This window comes from Eurytemora carolleeae, unplaced genomic scaffold (genome assembly GCF_000591075.1).
Source record: "Eurytemora carolleeae unplaced genomic scaffold, Eaff_2.0 scaffold974, whole genome shotgun sequence".
Classification (NCBI taxonomy): Eukaryota; Metazoa; Arthropoda; class Copepoda; order Calanoida; family Temoridae; genus Eurytemora; species Eurytemora carolleeae.
Genome location: NW_019396883.1, coordinates 59,972 through 75,424, shown reverse-complemented (window position 1 = coordinate 75,424; position 15,453 = coordinate 59,972). Strand labels below are relative to the sequence as shown.

The window sequence follows — 15,453 nt, the reverse complement described above, 5'->3', positions numbered from 1 at the left end:
TTTTAAACTGTACTCTATACATTTATCATCTTAAAATCAATAATAGTTCTAAACTGTACATATACGTACAGTTATCATTTTAAACTGTACTCTATACATTTATCATCTTAAAATCAATAATAGTTCTAAACTGTACATATACGTACAGTTATCATTTTAAACTGTACTCTATACATTTATCATCTTAAAATCAATAATAGTTCTAAACTGTACATTGTACGTACAGTTATCATTTTAACTGTACTTTGTACACTAATCATCTTAAACTGTACACTGTACTCTGATCATCTTAAGCTGTGCACTGTAAACTTATCATCTTAAGCTGTGCACTGTAAACTTATCATCTTAAACGTACATTAATCATTTTAACTGTACATTGTACTCTACTCATCTTAGACTGTACACTGTACTCTAAAATCGTTTTAAACTGTACACTTTACACTAGTTGTGTACAGTAGTTTATGCACAACAATTACCTTAAATTCCATAAATGTACGGGCATAATTAAAGTTATAGAAGAATGTACCATTGTGTACAAATGTTTATATAAACCAGGTTTATCGAATAAGTATGAAACTTGTTGGCCTAGTATAGGACATGACTTGTTGGCCTATGACTTGTTGGCCTAGTATAGGACATGACTTGTTGGCCTAGTATAGGACATGACTTGTTGGCCTAGTATAGGACATGACTTGTTGGCCTAGTATAGGACATGACTTGTTGGCCTAGTATAGGACATGACTTGTTGACCTAGTATAGGACATGACTTGTTGGCCTAGTATAGGACATGACTTGTTGAATTTTCTTAAATAGTTTTAACTTTAATTCTACTTTTATTCAACTTTGTTTATCATAAAATACAATTATATAAAACTAAACCCTTGTATTTTATATCATAATACTTAATAAAGCGTTTTTGAGTAAGTCCCCTTGCCATTACAATATCACAGTGATACAAAGGTCCAAAGGTTGAAAGCGACAGTGAATCCCAAATATATGAATAAATGGCAAGAGTTTTTTTATAATGTCGTATTACATATTTAACATCAAATGCCGCGGAAAAATGAGTTGAATTACATATTTAAGATCAAATGCCGCGGAAAAATGAGTTGAATATAGCCCTAAAATATGAATGCAATTGCTATATTAATATTAAACTCATTTTTCCCCGGCATTTGATCTTAAATATGTAATACGACATTATTAAACACACTTGCTATTTATTCATATATCTGGGATTCACTGTATAAGAATTTTTTAAAACCTTAAATGTTCTAAAGTTCTAGAATGTACATGTATAGGGCTACAAAACATTTTAGTGAGTTAGTGAGGTTCAAATTAAAATTGACCCATACTCGTAATTGATACAACTCCCTACAGCTGTCTGGCTCTGTTGGCTAGCTATTTTTTTTATTGTAAAATGAAGTAAATAAACATTTGACAACATTCACGCAATCTTTGGGCTTGCCGGCTGACTTCTTATCATACTAAGCTGTTCTTTGAAAAGGGAGTGTTCGCCAAAAATGAAAAGGGGGTATAGTTAAATTCTAAATCAAATTTTATTTTGATAACTAAAAATTTTACTAATGTTGAGAGAGGAGAGTCCATGCAAATTCGCTAAATAATGCATTTTATCAGTCAAACATAATATAATGTTATAGACGCTATGGATAGAATTAAAATTATTAAGTAACGATCGAATCCATATTTGATTTGAATTCAGCCTTTAATTTTTCGCGAACACTCCCTATTCCACAGTTTTATGGGTATCACTGTACAATGATTAAACATTTTTTCAATACAGATTCTAAGTTTTAATGCTTGTAATAAGTGAAATACGATTGAACCGCATTTGGTTTAAATCTTTAATAGTTCCCATGCTCATACATTCAGCAAACCCTTCAATTTTTATTCATATATTCATCCAATTTTTCAATTATTAATCATATATTCATCCAATCCTTCGATTATTACTCATATATTCATCCAATCCTTCAATTCTTATTCATATATTCATCCAATTTTTCAATTCTTATGCATATATTCATTCAATTCTTCAATGCTTATTCATATATTCATCCAATTCTTCAATGCTTATTCATATATTCATCCAATCCTTCAATTATTACTCATATATTCATCCAATCCTTCTATTCTTATTCATATAGTATTCTTATTCATTTAAAAAAAATAATATCGAATATGTTTAACTCTTTTTAAGTAAAAGTTCGTTAATTAGATTGACCCCCGCCCATTTTGTTTTGAATCTTCATGACAGAAACTTAAATCTCAAGGAATTTAATAATTGTCTTCAAATAATCTTTAAAAAGTGGATATTTACAAATTATTTTACATATCGTAATATTTTTTGCCAGAAGCTTAATAATACGTAAATACGTAAAATGAATCAAAGTATACTCCAAAATTGCTGTGTTTCAAGTTCAATGGACCATTTAAGATCAAAACTTGAGTCTTAACAGTCGTTTTTCTACTTCACATCTCGCTAAATATTATTATTATTATATTATTATTATATATAATATACTAGCTTGGGAACCCAGCGCTGCCAGGTTACTTCGGACAAATAACAGACAGACAGACAGACGAATAGAGTTTGCAACTTTATATAACCTTAAGATTGCGAAAGCATGAATCAAGTTGTACAATGTGCATACGATACAATAAATTCTTAAAAAGTTGTTGACATATTCCTTATATATATATATATATATATATATATATTTCTTGTATGTATAAACACATATGAGATAGAAGCATAGATTAAATAATTTAATATACATATATTAGACTATTTTCATCTATGTTTCTATTTCATATGTGTCCATCCTTCTGCTAATTACACAACTTTTTTGGTCCGTACCCCCCAGCCCCCTCCCCCCAACTCTTGGATACATCTGGAAGAAATTTTGTGGTTTTGATAAATACAAGATGTTATTATCTATACTGGACAATATCTTAACCTTGTCATAAATATAAAAATATGATTTGGAAAATACGTTTTAAAGGTATGCTGCCTGAAATTTGAAGATACGTTAATTTTCGTGAGGGCTCCCCCCCCCCCTCTATAACAGGTCTCCCCCCCTTCATATCAGGTCTGCATACCATGCCTCGGGGCACCTTGAGCCCAGCTATGGCCCCGGGGTTGCTCAAGCCCCGGGTTACACTGGGGTTCGAGCTAGGGAGGGCTCGGACTGGTTCAATTCTAAGATCTGGAAGAAGGTTTAGACTGGTTTAATCCTGGACCTAGAGGAAGGTTAGGACTAGTTTAATCCTAAACCTAGAGGAGGGTTGGGACTGGTTTAATCTTAAACCTAGAGGAGGGTTGGGACTGGTTTAATCCTAAACCTAGAGGAGGGTTGGGACTAGTTTAATCCTGGACCTAGAGGAAGGTTTGGACTGGTTTAATCCTGGACCTAGAGGGGGGTAGGGACTGGTTTAATCCGGAACCTAGAGGAGGGTTGGGACTGGTTTAATCCTAAACCAAGAGGAGGGTAGGGACTGGTTTAATCCTGGACCTAAAGGAGGGTTGGGACTAGTTTAATCCTAAACTAAGAGGAGGGTAGGGACTGGTTTAATCCTGGAACTAGAGGAGGGTTGGGACTAGTTTAATCCTGGACCTAGAGGAGGGTAGGGACTGGTTTAATCCTGGAACTAGAGGAAGGTTGGGACTGGTTTAATCCTGGACCTAGAGGAGGGTTGGGACTGGTTTAATCCTAAATCTAGAGGAGGGTTGGGAGTGGGTCTAGTTTAATCCTGGACCTAGAGGAAGGTTGGGACTAGTTTAATCCTGAACCTAGAGGAGGGTTGGGACTGGTTTAATCCTAAACCTAGAGGAAGGTTGGGACTAGTTTAATCCTAAACCAAGAGGAGGGTAGGGACTGGTTTAATCCTAAACCTAGAGGAGGGTTGGGACTGGTTTAATCCTAAACCAGGAGGAGGGTAGGGACTGGTTTAATCCTAAACCTAGAGGAGGGTTGGGACAGGTTTAATCCTAGACCAAGAGGAGTGTTGGGACTGGTTTAATCCTAGACCAAGAGGAGGGTTGGTATAGGTAAAATCTTGGGCCTAGAGGAGGGTTTGTAATGGTCCAAGCCTGGGGGGGGAACTGGGAGGGAAACTTGTCCTACTGGTGTATTAAACTATATTGAGATAGGCACTACTCATAAACCCACTTGTGTATACAAGAGAAAGAGAGGGGGGGGGGGTTGCTAACATACTTCCATATTTTAATTTAATATCTGGTTTTCTACTTAAAATGTTCTCAATAGATTTTGATATTTTAATTTTTCAGGTTGAGAAATGAAGGTTTAAGAAAAGTTAGAGATCTACAGCTATTAAAAGAAAGAGAGGAAGAATGTCAATGCTCCGGGTACACTCTAAGGATCTACATGAACATGTTGTATCCGAGGCAGGAGAGTGTCTTGAGTCTGGTCTCTACACGGACCTTATTATACGCTGTAAGGACAGAAAAACTGTGCACGCACATAAACTTGTCCTGGCCGCTGTTAGTCCCTATATCCGGTCCTTGATGGATCTCGGAGACGAGGTTGTGTTCCTCGAACTGCCGGAGTACACCAAGGATGAGATTGAATCCTTAATCTCTATTATCTACAATGGAAGCATAGATGCTAGTGTGGAGGAGATTAGAGATATGTTAACTCTAGCGCATAGTTTATATATTCCGGTACCTGTCTCCGACCAGTTGAATAGTATGCTAGGATTAAACCTTACTCCTCATCCTACTCTGATTCAACCCAACCTACCGTCATCCCACAACATGCTCAGTAAGTTTCACTAATCCAATATCTAACCTGTCAAAGTAATTATAAACAATCGTTTATTTAAAGGGAGTGTTCGGAAAAAAATCTCGCCATCGTTCCGGCGATAGCTGTTTAAAGAGCATCGTTGTACGTTTATCGATCTGTTTTTGACACTTTTTATGAACGGTCACTTTGGACTTTTGTTCACTTTTAATAATACAAATAATTTGCTAAAGAACCAAGAAAATAATTTAATCCCTAGAACTTTCAACTTTGATGTCATAAATCTCAGATATTTAAATCTATGAATTCTGTCAGATCAAATAACCCGATTTTACACTATCAGGTTGCAAAAAATGGTTTGTGTCAAAGACTCAATTCCTTTAAATATAATTTTTTTTTAAAACAGACACACACAAATAAAAATCATTTTTAGAACTTTTTTGATTTTAGTGAAGAGTATGTCTGAAATGGCGGTCCTGTGTCCCCCTGGTTTGCCCGGTCCTGCTCCAGGTTTACCCGGAATACCAGGGATGAATGCCCAGGCCCTGTCTTTACTTCAGCAGCAAATTTTTAACCAGTACGCTTTGTTTAGCAGCCTTCCAGACCCTCCCAAACAGAATATAAAGACGACATTTCCTGCAATGTCGCCTTCCTTACATCCAGCGTTAATGTCTCCGAATCAGGTGAGAAAAGGGACAGAAAACGAAAACTGTAGACAAAATGATACTCTACTAAAGGAATTGGTTCACCATTTTGAATAAGAAAAAAACATAAAACCCAATTTTAAAATGTATTCTTAAAAAATCTTAGTTCATTAATTGCTGCTCAACCCAAATTAGAACATTTTCAATTTTTTGTTGTAAAATTACATTCTATTAATATAGTTAATATTCTAGAATCAAGATAGAGAAAATTTAAACAATCAGTTAAACCAGATAATCAGCTCATCATTTCGTAATATTATTATCATTATTATTATCATTATTACTATCATTATTATTTTTATTATCATTATTATTATTATCATTATTATTATCATTACTATTATTAGTAATAATTAATTATTACAGAGAGTGATACTGGAAGTTATGTTTGTAACATTTGTGACTCCATCTACACTAATAAAGGAAACTTTAAGCAGCATATAGAGAAACATATCAAGAACGGAGAAATACCAGGGGATTCTTCTCAGACAGGGTTAGGTAGGATACAGTTTTCTCCGTCCTTCTTATTCCTTATTCTCTCGTCCCAACCTGTAACCATATACTCTACTCTTTTATCTTTCTCTTGAACTTAAATGGACTTTCGACTTAATTTCAAATGACCCTCTATTTCAAGCGATACCATACCCGATACCATCTTAACCTTTAACCTTTAAATATCTCAAGGTTCAGGTTTCTCCGTCCTTACGCAGTCAACCTTACTGTTATATATTCTCCGGTTTCCTAAATCAGTCCTAACCCTTTTAATCCGTCCTTGCTCGTTTACTCCAACCTTCTCTTAAACTCTCCTCTGTTTGTCCCTTCCATACGCATCCAACCTTAATTTTAAATTTTCTCCGTTTTCTTCAACCAACTCTTTTACTCCGTCCTTGCTCGTCACTGCAACCTTCTCTTAATTCTTAAGTTAACTCTCTTCTCTGGTTCTCAAGGTTTAGTTGTATTAATCCTACACTCCAATCAGTCCACAAATCTTACATTCCGTTCTTATACTTTTTTTATATTGCTTAATCAATGCTTAATCTTTGCGTTTTTTTTCACATATATTCTAATTTCTATATTTCTAATCCGTCTTTGGCTTTTTAGCTTTTTGCTTCAATTTATCTCTTCTCTTTGACTTTATTCATTTAATTTTATGTATTTAAAAACCTTTCTTTTGTGATAAATTAATTTCAGTTTTTCTTCTTCATCTATATCTTCTTTTCTTCTCCAATATGCTTTTATTCCTTTTTCATCTCTTTTCTTCTTTTTTATTGCTCCCAACTTCAGTTCCTTCATTTACAATTTTAAAATCTAACCTGTTGCTACAATTTTATTCAAAATATCTTTTTACAAATCTTTATTTTTTTATGTGTTTTTTTACAGATTGTTCCGGAACCCTTTATCACTGTAGTATCTGCAATAGTAGTTACAACCACCCTGGGAACTATAAACAGCATATGCTCAAGCATGAGCGTGAACAGAGGGGTCGGACGGAGAGAAACCCGGAGTCTAATCATCTCAACTCCGTCCTACAATCTGCCTTCGGTGAGTTTATTTTATAACATTGAAACAATTGTCTATAGATGCGGAATTTCAAGAAATTGAGTTGTGGATTTAATATTTGATCCAGTTATTTTAATGTGCTTTGCGTACGTGCTATTTAATGTAATCTTTTCAAATATGATTATTTCAGCGGATCGAGTGGATAATGGTGATCCCGGTAAAATCTATGTGTGCCATGATTGCAACCGAACCTTTAAACACCCCGGTAACTTTAAACAGCACATGGCGAGCCATAACCGTCCACAGATCACTTCCCCCAACCTCTCCAGTTTTCTCAAGCGTCCCATGCCGGGCCTGGTGAAGATGGTGAACGGAGAGACGAACGGGAACGGAAAGGAGGAGTGGGACTGCCCGGAGTGTAGAGAACGGTTTGATAAAGATGTAGATCTCCAGGTTCATATGAAGACTGAGCATGATATTGAAATGGTGATCCCCCCGGGACAGATAAAAAGAGAAGAAGAGTTTAAGGAAGAAGAAGAGATTGAAGAGAAACATAATTCTTCTTTCGGAGACGAGGAAGCGATGAAAGCTTTGGCAATAGCTGCTGGAGAGGCTAGGCTTGCAAACTTCCATTGCGATATTCCGGTAAAATTTTTTTTTTTTAGAAATTGCTTTCTCAAATAATTTCTTAATTCCTTAAAGCTAAATTTCAGCGGAAAAAATAAATAAAATATCTTTCAAAAAGAGAAACAGTTTTTAAAGGACTTATTTCTTATTATACACTCAGAGATTTCCTTTCAGTCGGTATTACATTATTTACAACGTTAAAGTAGTATTTTTTTGACGGAAGACATAAAAAAATCCTGTAATTCTGATGATAAATATTGGTAGAAATAAATTCAATTTTGTGAAACCAAAGATATACAGGGTTACACACAAGGGATGAGGCTTCAGAGACGACTCAACTGAAATTATGCTGTCAATGGTTCTTGATATTCATCATTCCCTTACTTAATTAAACCTTGGGATCTTACAGTCTAATTATTTGTGGGAAACCCTGTAGCTAAATACTTTTAAAAAGGTATTTGAAAAATCCGCGTAAAAAGTGTTTACTGAAACATTGAAACATTCTGAAACTAAGTAATATCTATCTAGGGCTGCTACCAATCCTTCACAACCGAAGGTTGGCTGCTCCGCCACCGGCAGAAGCAGCACGCCGACCTAATGCTACCTGAACCTGGACCTAGAACCTTTACATGTTTACAGTGTGGAAAACAGTTTAATAAACCCAGTAAACTGACACAACACATGAAAACCCACAGTCCTGAATCCCATTACAAGTATCCCTGTGATATCTGTGGAAAGAAGTTCACACGTCCTCAACATGTAAACAGGCATAAACTCCTGCATACAGGAGAGCGGCCCCACTCATGTAACACTTGTGATAAAACCTTCGCAAGAGAAGATAAGTTAAAAATGCATGTGAAGACTGGTTGCTCCGGGAATGATCTCGATATGTCCCTGGAGAGTAGGGATAGCGGGGGACAGGGAGAGAGAATGGTGATAGGGGAGCTAGAGGAGGATAGTATAGTGGATATATCAAGTAATGTTCAAGTCGGGGTCATCTGTTAAATATCTTTTATTATTTGTTTTGTTAAGTTATACCTCTCTAGTTAACAATATACAGTGATAATAATTTAATTACAGCTGACATTTTGTTTTTGAGAGAGAGAACTACTGAGATTACTCATGGTCACTTCTTGGTAAAATTCTTTATAAAATTAACCAAAGTAATAATCATATGATTGGTTCATGCTCAATGCACTGATAGCAGTGCTATAAATTTTTCATCTTGATAATTGTTTTTTTTTAACACTATTGTGTAGATACTTGATCATTAAGGGGGTCGTTTTTCTCAATTGCACTATAGAACTGGAAGAGAAATGGATTATTATATAAGGAACATTAAAAAAACGATTTTTTGAAGAAAAAAAAATTGCCATGTAAAAATCGGATTTTGTGAGTTTTAAAGTCGAAAATTTCAAGAATGCGCGCAAGCGAAAAAAGCGAATTTTGTATCAAAAGATCTGTGTTAAAATAATGAATTCAGAAACGTTGAAATCGTCAAAATCTGTTTAAAACAAACATGTTATTGCCAAAAAACTGAATTTGAGCCAAAAATTAGGCCAAAATCTCTCCAAAAAATCCGTTTTTTATACGAAAATCCGTATATATATACGAAAACAAAAACTCAGCGGCTTCAATTACGCATCTTTAGATATAACCCATATTAAAATATTTACTAGTGACATTTTTGATTTTTTTCACCCTTAAAGTCATTTTTCATGGCAATTTTAATTTTACAAAAAACTTTTTTTAAAGAGTTGTTTAGATTGACAATACTAATCCAATAACAACTGACAAAATTTAGAGTTAAAAAAAAGTTTCCGTTTTCATTTTTTTTGTCTTATCCAGAGTAAGTTTTGGTCTTGCGGATTCCATGTAAGGTTATGTCTATGGTTATTTCATCTCTTGACTAATTCTGAAAGTGCGTCCAACCAATCTCCATTTTTCTTTTGTTTCTATTTGAAAAAGAAAGTTAATTGCAGTTGCATATACTCTGCGTACATATTGAAACCAGTTCTCTCTGGGCGGAATTTGTAAACTAGAATAAAATTTTAATAATTCTGATAATTCACTTAATAGTTTCCCATGACCGGAACATTTCATTGATTTTTTATGTGAAAGATGGATCCCATGTCAGGCTTCGACATCCGTCTTGTGTTTACATTACCGCCCAGAGACAGTACACTAGGCAGTACAAAAGATGCGTACACCTCTGAAATAACTTTCCTTACATTATAACCTTGAAAAGGATTATCGTCTGTTTTGTATATTATAGAATATAAATTGAATTTCTGTTATAGAACAGAAAATCAAACCTTCCATTTTCTGAATATATGTAAATTATTAACTGTCAAAATTCTGTCTGAGCAAGACGACATTCAAAAAGATGAAAGATCATTTTCACATTTCAGAGCCTACAACAGGGTGTCTGCAATAAACATGGGAATTGAGAGACAACTTGAATATCGTCTTTGATTTCCGATAATTGATAAATGACATAAAGTGCATTAAAAAAAGATTGAACCTCTAATCTTTCCAAAATGTGGTCTACCTTCCTTGGATCATAAAAATTTGACGGAGATATTAAACATTTTTGTTGTTTTTTAATTAACTGGAATCTGGACAAATATCACCGTCAATTTTGAAGGTGAAAAAATGGTAGACCACATTTTGGAAATCCCGAGACAGTAGTTTTCGGTGTTAACTGTTTCAACTGTGATACTACAAAATTATATTTTCGAAATAATCCCGCTTGGAACTAAGAGGATATAGAAGTCGTCATTTAATACCCATGTTTATTGGGACACCCCGCAGGAAAGAAATCGTTCTGTCAAAGGATGTAATGCAAGGAAAGTTATTTCAGAAGTGTACGCATCTTTTATACGGCAGTGTACTGTCTCTGGGCGGTAATGTAAACACAAGACGGATGTCAAAGCCTGACATAGGATCCATCTTTCACTTAAAAAAATCAACGAAATATTCTGGTCATAAGAAACTATTATGTGAATTATCAAAATTATCAAAATTTAATGCTTTTAACCTCCTCGGATACTAAACGAACACTGATGCATCTATTCTTGTTTACAAATTCCGCCCAGAGAGAACTGATTTCAATATGTACGCAGAGTATACGCGACCGCAATAAACTTTCCTTGCATTACACCCTTGGTTCTGTCTTGACTATAAATTTAATTTGAACCAGATATGTTTCTTGATTATTTATAAGCGATTTAAAATTAAGATTTTATTGGTTTATTTAAGGAAATTAAAAGTTTAAATTTTTTAAAACATTTTTTTTATTCAAAACATGAGTTTTGTGTATGCACGCCTGTACAGCTGTATTTGACGTCATTGGTTATTTTGGTTGCTTGAGATCGACATTAAAACCTTAGATATTTAACATAATTATGAATTCTTTGGGCTAAAAGTGAACGAAAGTTAATGATATTAATTTGTATTTTTAAATATTTGTTTAATCATATGTTGAATTATCGTCGTTATTTCTTCTTAAAAAATGTTGAATTCTGTAAATTATGTTCACTTTTATGGACTATATGGTCAAATTGAAAATTTGAAATTTCAAGAAAGAAAACTAAAGTGGTTTCCTTATTTTTGATTGAAAACTAAAGTTGTTTCCTTATTTTTGATTGAAACCTAAAGTGGTTTCCTTATTTTTGATTGAAAACTAAAGTGGTTTCCTTATTTTTGCTTAAAAACTAAAGTGGTTTCCTTATTTTTGCTTGAAAACTAAAGTGGTTTCCTTATTTTTGATTGAAAACTAAAGTGGTTTCCTTATTTTTGCTTGAAAACTAAAGTGGTTTCCTTATTTTTGCTTGAAAACTAAAGTGATTTCCTTATTTTTGATTGAACATTCTAAAAGACAATATTATACAACTTCAACAGAGTAAAATGTATTGGATTATTAGAGAAGACGACATTTGTTACTATCTTTGTCTCACCAAAATAAATGCGTAGAATTTGCGTAAATTTTCTTATGCACTATCTTTAATTAGCAAAAACTTTAATTTGAACCAATAATATATCCATTTTTTACCAAAAAAATTTACGGTTTTTATCTAAAAATATATTTGTTTTTTTTTACCAAAAATATTACAATTATTTTTAATCAAACGTCAATTTCTTTGACTTTCCGTTTTCAATTTTTTGTAAGACAAAATTGTAAAATGTTTAGCCAAAAATTTATATGTTTTTAGTATAAAAGGTTAGATTTTTAGTTAAAAATTGTAATATTTTTGGACGATAACATTTTGGTGGTTTACATTTTAGCTTTCTATTTACCCCGCCCAGCAAGGTCTTGGATTAATATTTCTACTTTTATCAAGGAAAGGTTTAGAGCAACGATCTATATCTCCAGTGATCGAATATATTTGAATAAAATCCAGGTTTACCTCAAGCAGTAAATAGTGGAATGTCAAATAATTTGATCTTTTGAATATCTAAAACTGAATTCTACCTTAGTAAAACTGCGTAATAGAAGTATATGATCTTATTCTTCTCTTCTGTTGGCCCCATTTTTAAAAATATTTGTTTTTACAGCAATGTCAAAGAAATGTCAACGCCTGTCTCTTTAAATTGTTCTGGTTTATACTGGAATTTAATTATCTCTAGTTTAATCTGGAGAAGTATATTTCCCAAACAGAGAGGACGAATCGAGGACAGATTGAGGGCGAGGCCCCCCTACCGACGCTAGGATCGATTTTCTCCGTAAACCTCGCGGCGTCATGGAAACTGTGCAAAGTTTGAACCCAGCCCTGGGTGCAGTTTATAACACGCTCTCAACACTCCTCATTATATAACGGGTTAGGTTTGCATCATAACACACAATCAGAACGGGGATTGTAGGACAATTAAGTCGTCTTTGATAATTAATGATGAATTACTATTATATGACTAGGTTTAGTGAAAGTGGCCCAAAATGTTGGTTTCTCTTTGTGTGTTACCAATGAGAGAGATTTTGTAAAGTAATAACAATTTTAGATTTAGTTTATAATAATTGTAAAATAGCAAGAACAAAAGTTCAATATCTCAGTTCTATTTGGATTGCACATTAAAGATAGCGGAAGTTTAAAGGAATCTAACTTTTAAATTGTTTAAAGCATAACAAAGTTTGAGATACGATGGCTGATAAAGACGACATTCACATTGTCACTACGTTCATTTAATTTTCAGATAGTGAAAATCCTAAAATGGCGGCGGAATGGAAGCAAGGTCTTTTTAACTGCTGCGGAGACTGTGGAATTTGTAAGTTTCAAGAAATTATAATTATTATTATTAATGAAAGACGACCTGTTTAAAATTCCGTTCTGTGTATGGTTTCCCGTGGATGATTTTACAATTATTACTTGAAGCCATGATATTTGACAAATTTCATTAAACATATTTGAGTTTTTTTGAGAAAATTCTTTTAAAAATTTATCTTAAAACTTTGGTTTTAACTATTCCTATAATTATTTGCTATATTTCTAACATTCTGATATTTCTGAAAGGTATTTTTTGGGATAAATGCTCTGTCAAAGATTTGATCTGTAACTTTGAAGGAACAATCGCCATTTCTATTTAATTATTAAGCTACATTCGATCAAAGAATTCAATTTTCCGAACTGTTCTCACAAGATTTTTAATATATTTTCTAGCCAATTTGTGATATTTCGAACTGTTTCCGCTAGTTTTCGATATTTCAAACTGTTATCGTAGTTTTCGATATTTCAAACTGTTCTAACTAGTTTTCGACATTTCAAACTGTTCCCGTAGTTTTCGATATTTCAAATTGTTATCGAAGTTTTCGATATTTTGAACTGTTTTTCCAAGTTTTCGATATTTCAAACTTGATAATAGGATTTATATTAACAGTGAGTATTTACTAAGGCTGCTGCGGAACCTTCTGTGACTGCTGTCTGGTTTACCAGAACGCGGATAACCTTGGGAAATCAGGGTTACTCTGCTGCCTCCTGGCTTGCATGATACCTTGCGTTCCAACCATGATTCTAAGGAACGAAGCGAGGGAACGATGGGGAATCCAGGTACAGATTAATTAAAGAATTGCCGCTCACCATTCGTTTAAATCTTCTTCTTGCATTAAAAGGAATTGAGTTTTTATTCACTATATCTTTGCAACACAATGTCGTAGACATTTTATGTTTCAAACTATGACTTCTAATAACCTAAATAACATCTGGTTGCGAAGTTATAGGGATTAGACAATTTGATTTTGTGGCAAAGACTCAATTCCTTTTCTTGGGTTCCATTGAATATTCTAAGCCTTGATTGAAGATTAAAAAAAAAAAATTATCATATCTCTGTACATAGATTAATTAAAATAACAGGTATGAAACTAGATGTCTTTTTTTTCAAGATTTGGGGGATTTTCGTTCACATTAACACTGAGGCAGAAGCCAAAAGAGTTGCGCGTAGTCAAATCCTATCTGTTGTATCTAGGGAAGCACTGGAGGAGATTTCTGTGCATCTGTCTGCTGTTATCCTTGTGTGGACTGTCAGACAGCTGTAGAGATTAAGGAGAGAGGAGCACAGAATTAATTATAAAAACCATCCCAGCCTTAAACTCAGCAAGAAAATCAATCTCATCCTCTCCGGGAAATAGTCCAAACACAAACCCAGATCTTATTTCTTTATCATCTCAGATTCTCATAAAAATATAATGTATGGTCTAAGGAGAACTAGAAACCTAATCTCAGGTTCTCAGAAGAACTCTAATCTTAGGTTCTCAGGAGAACTAGGAGCCTAATCTTAGGTTCTCAGGAGAACAAGAAACCTAATCTCAGGTTCTCAGAAGAACTAGAAACCTAATCTCAGGTTCTCAGGAGAACAAGAAACCTAATCTCAGGTTCTCAGGAGAACAAGAAACCTAATCTCAGGTTCTCAGGAGATCTAAAACCCTTATACCAGGTTCTCAAGTGACCTAGAACCATAATATCAGGTTCTCAGTAGAACTAGAAACATAATCTCAGGTTCTCAGGAGAACTAAAAACAAAATCTCAGGTTCTTACTGGAACTAGAAACCTAATCTCAAGTTCTTAGTAGAACTAGAAACCTAATCTCAGGTTCTCATGAGAACTATAAAACCTAATCTCAGGTTCTAAGGAGAACTAGAAACCTAATCTCAGGTTCTCAGGAGAACTAGAAACATAATCTTAGAAACTTCCATCTCTTGTTCACAAATAAAATTCTAAATTTCTCCGAATTTCTCTTGACAATCTTGGAGAAAAGTTTAAGCTTAATATGTCTCCTCCCCCCTCTCCTCATATCTTCCTTAAGACAAATCTAAGTGATGGCTTTCTTTTATAAATATATTCTTAACTTCCATATATAATGTACACCATCATGTATACACCTATATCTCCTCTCCTCTACATACACAAGTTGCAAACACAATAGAATCTGTATTTCTAACCTGTAATAAATTACAGGTATTAATCATGGGTCACAATATTTTCATGTAGTTAAAATGTTGGTATAAATCGTAATAATATTTGGTTGAACAAGCTTATTAGTTTTCTGTAAGTAGGAGTAATTGAGGGGTTGATAGGATCAGTAGGAAAAAACGTTTTGTGACTTCTGAAAAATAAATACCCAGTTCGTTACAAAAATTATCGTTTGCAACGATAATCACGAATCTTGAGCATTTCTATATTTAAAACGTGTTTTCACTTTTCACGGATTTGGCGTCTATTGGCGGAGAAGGTTTGGTTTGGTTTCGGCTCTGGGAGGGGATTTGATTTCAAGACGACATCTATTGGAGAAAGGTTTCAAGATGTATTTATGGCCAACAGTAGTGTTTAGTTGCTGTACATCGTAAATTA

General features: G+C 33.9%; 2 protein-coding genes across 3 annotated transcripts; both read left to right on the top strand.

Annotated features, from left to right (window-relative positions):
* Positions 1-4,312: 4,312 nt before the first annotated feature.
* Positions 4,313-8,689, top strand: LOC111709720 (zinc finger protein 629). Its single transcript, XM_023483606.1, has 7 exons — positions 4,313-4,805; positions 5,235-5,467; positions 5,681-5,738; positions 5,855-5,986; positions 6,869-7,030; positions 7,179-7,633; positions 8,144-8,689. The coding sequence occupies exons 1-7, from the start codon at positions 4,376-4,378 to the stop codon at positions 8,618-8,620; spliced, it is 1,947 nt and encodes a 648-aa protein (XP_023339374.1). The 5' UTR covers positions 4,313-4,375; the 3' UTR covers positions 8,621-8,689.
* A 4,117-nt stretch (positions 8,690-12,806) lies between these two features.
* On the top strand, positions 12,807-15,068 carry LOC111709723 (cornifelin). 2 transcript variants are annotated; one of them, XR_002766915.1, is made up of 4 exons: positions 12,807-12,877; positions 13,502-13,656; positions 14,072-14,477; positions 14,509-15,068. XR_002766915.1 is itself a non-coding variant. In XM_023483610.1 (3 exons), the coding sequence occupies exons 1-3, from the start codon at positions 12,823-12,825 to the stop codon at positions 14,168-14,170; spliced, it is 309 nt and encodes a 102-aa protein (XP_023339378.1). In that variant the 5' UTR covers positions 12,807-12,822; the 3' UTR covers positions 14,171-15,068. The 2 variants fall into 2 exon arrangements, 1 of the variants encoding a protein (XP_023339378.1); XM_023483610.1 differs by having other exon boundaries at positions 14,072-15,068.
* Positions 15,069-15,453: the final 385 nt, after the last annotated feature.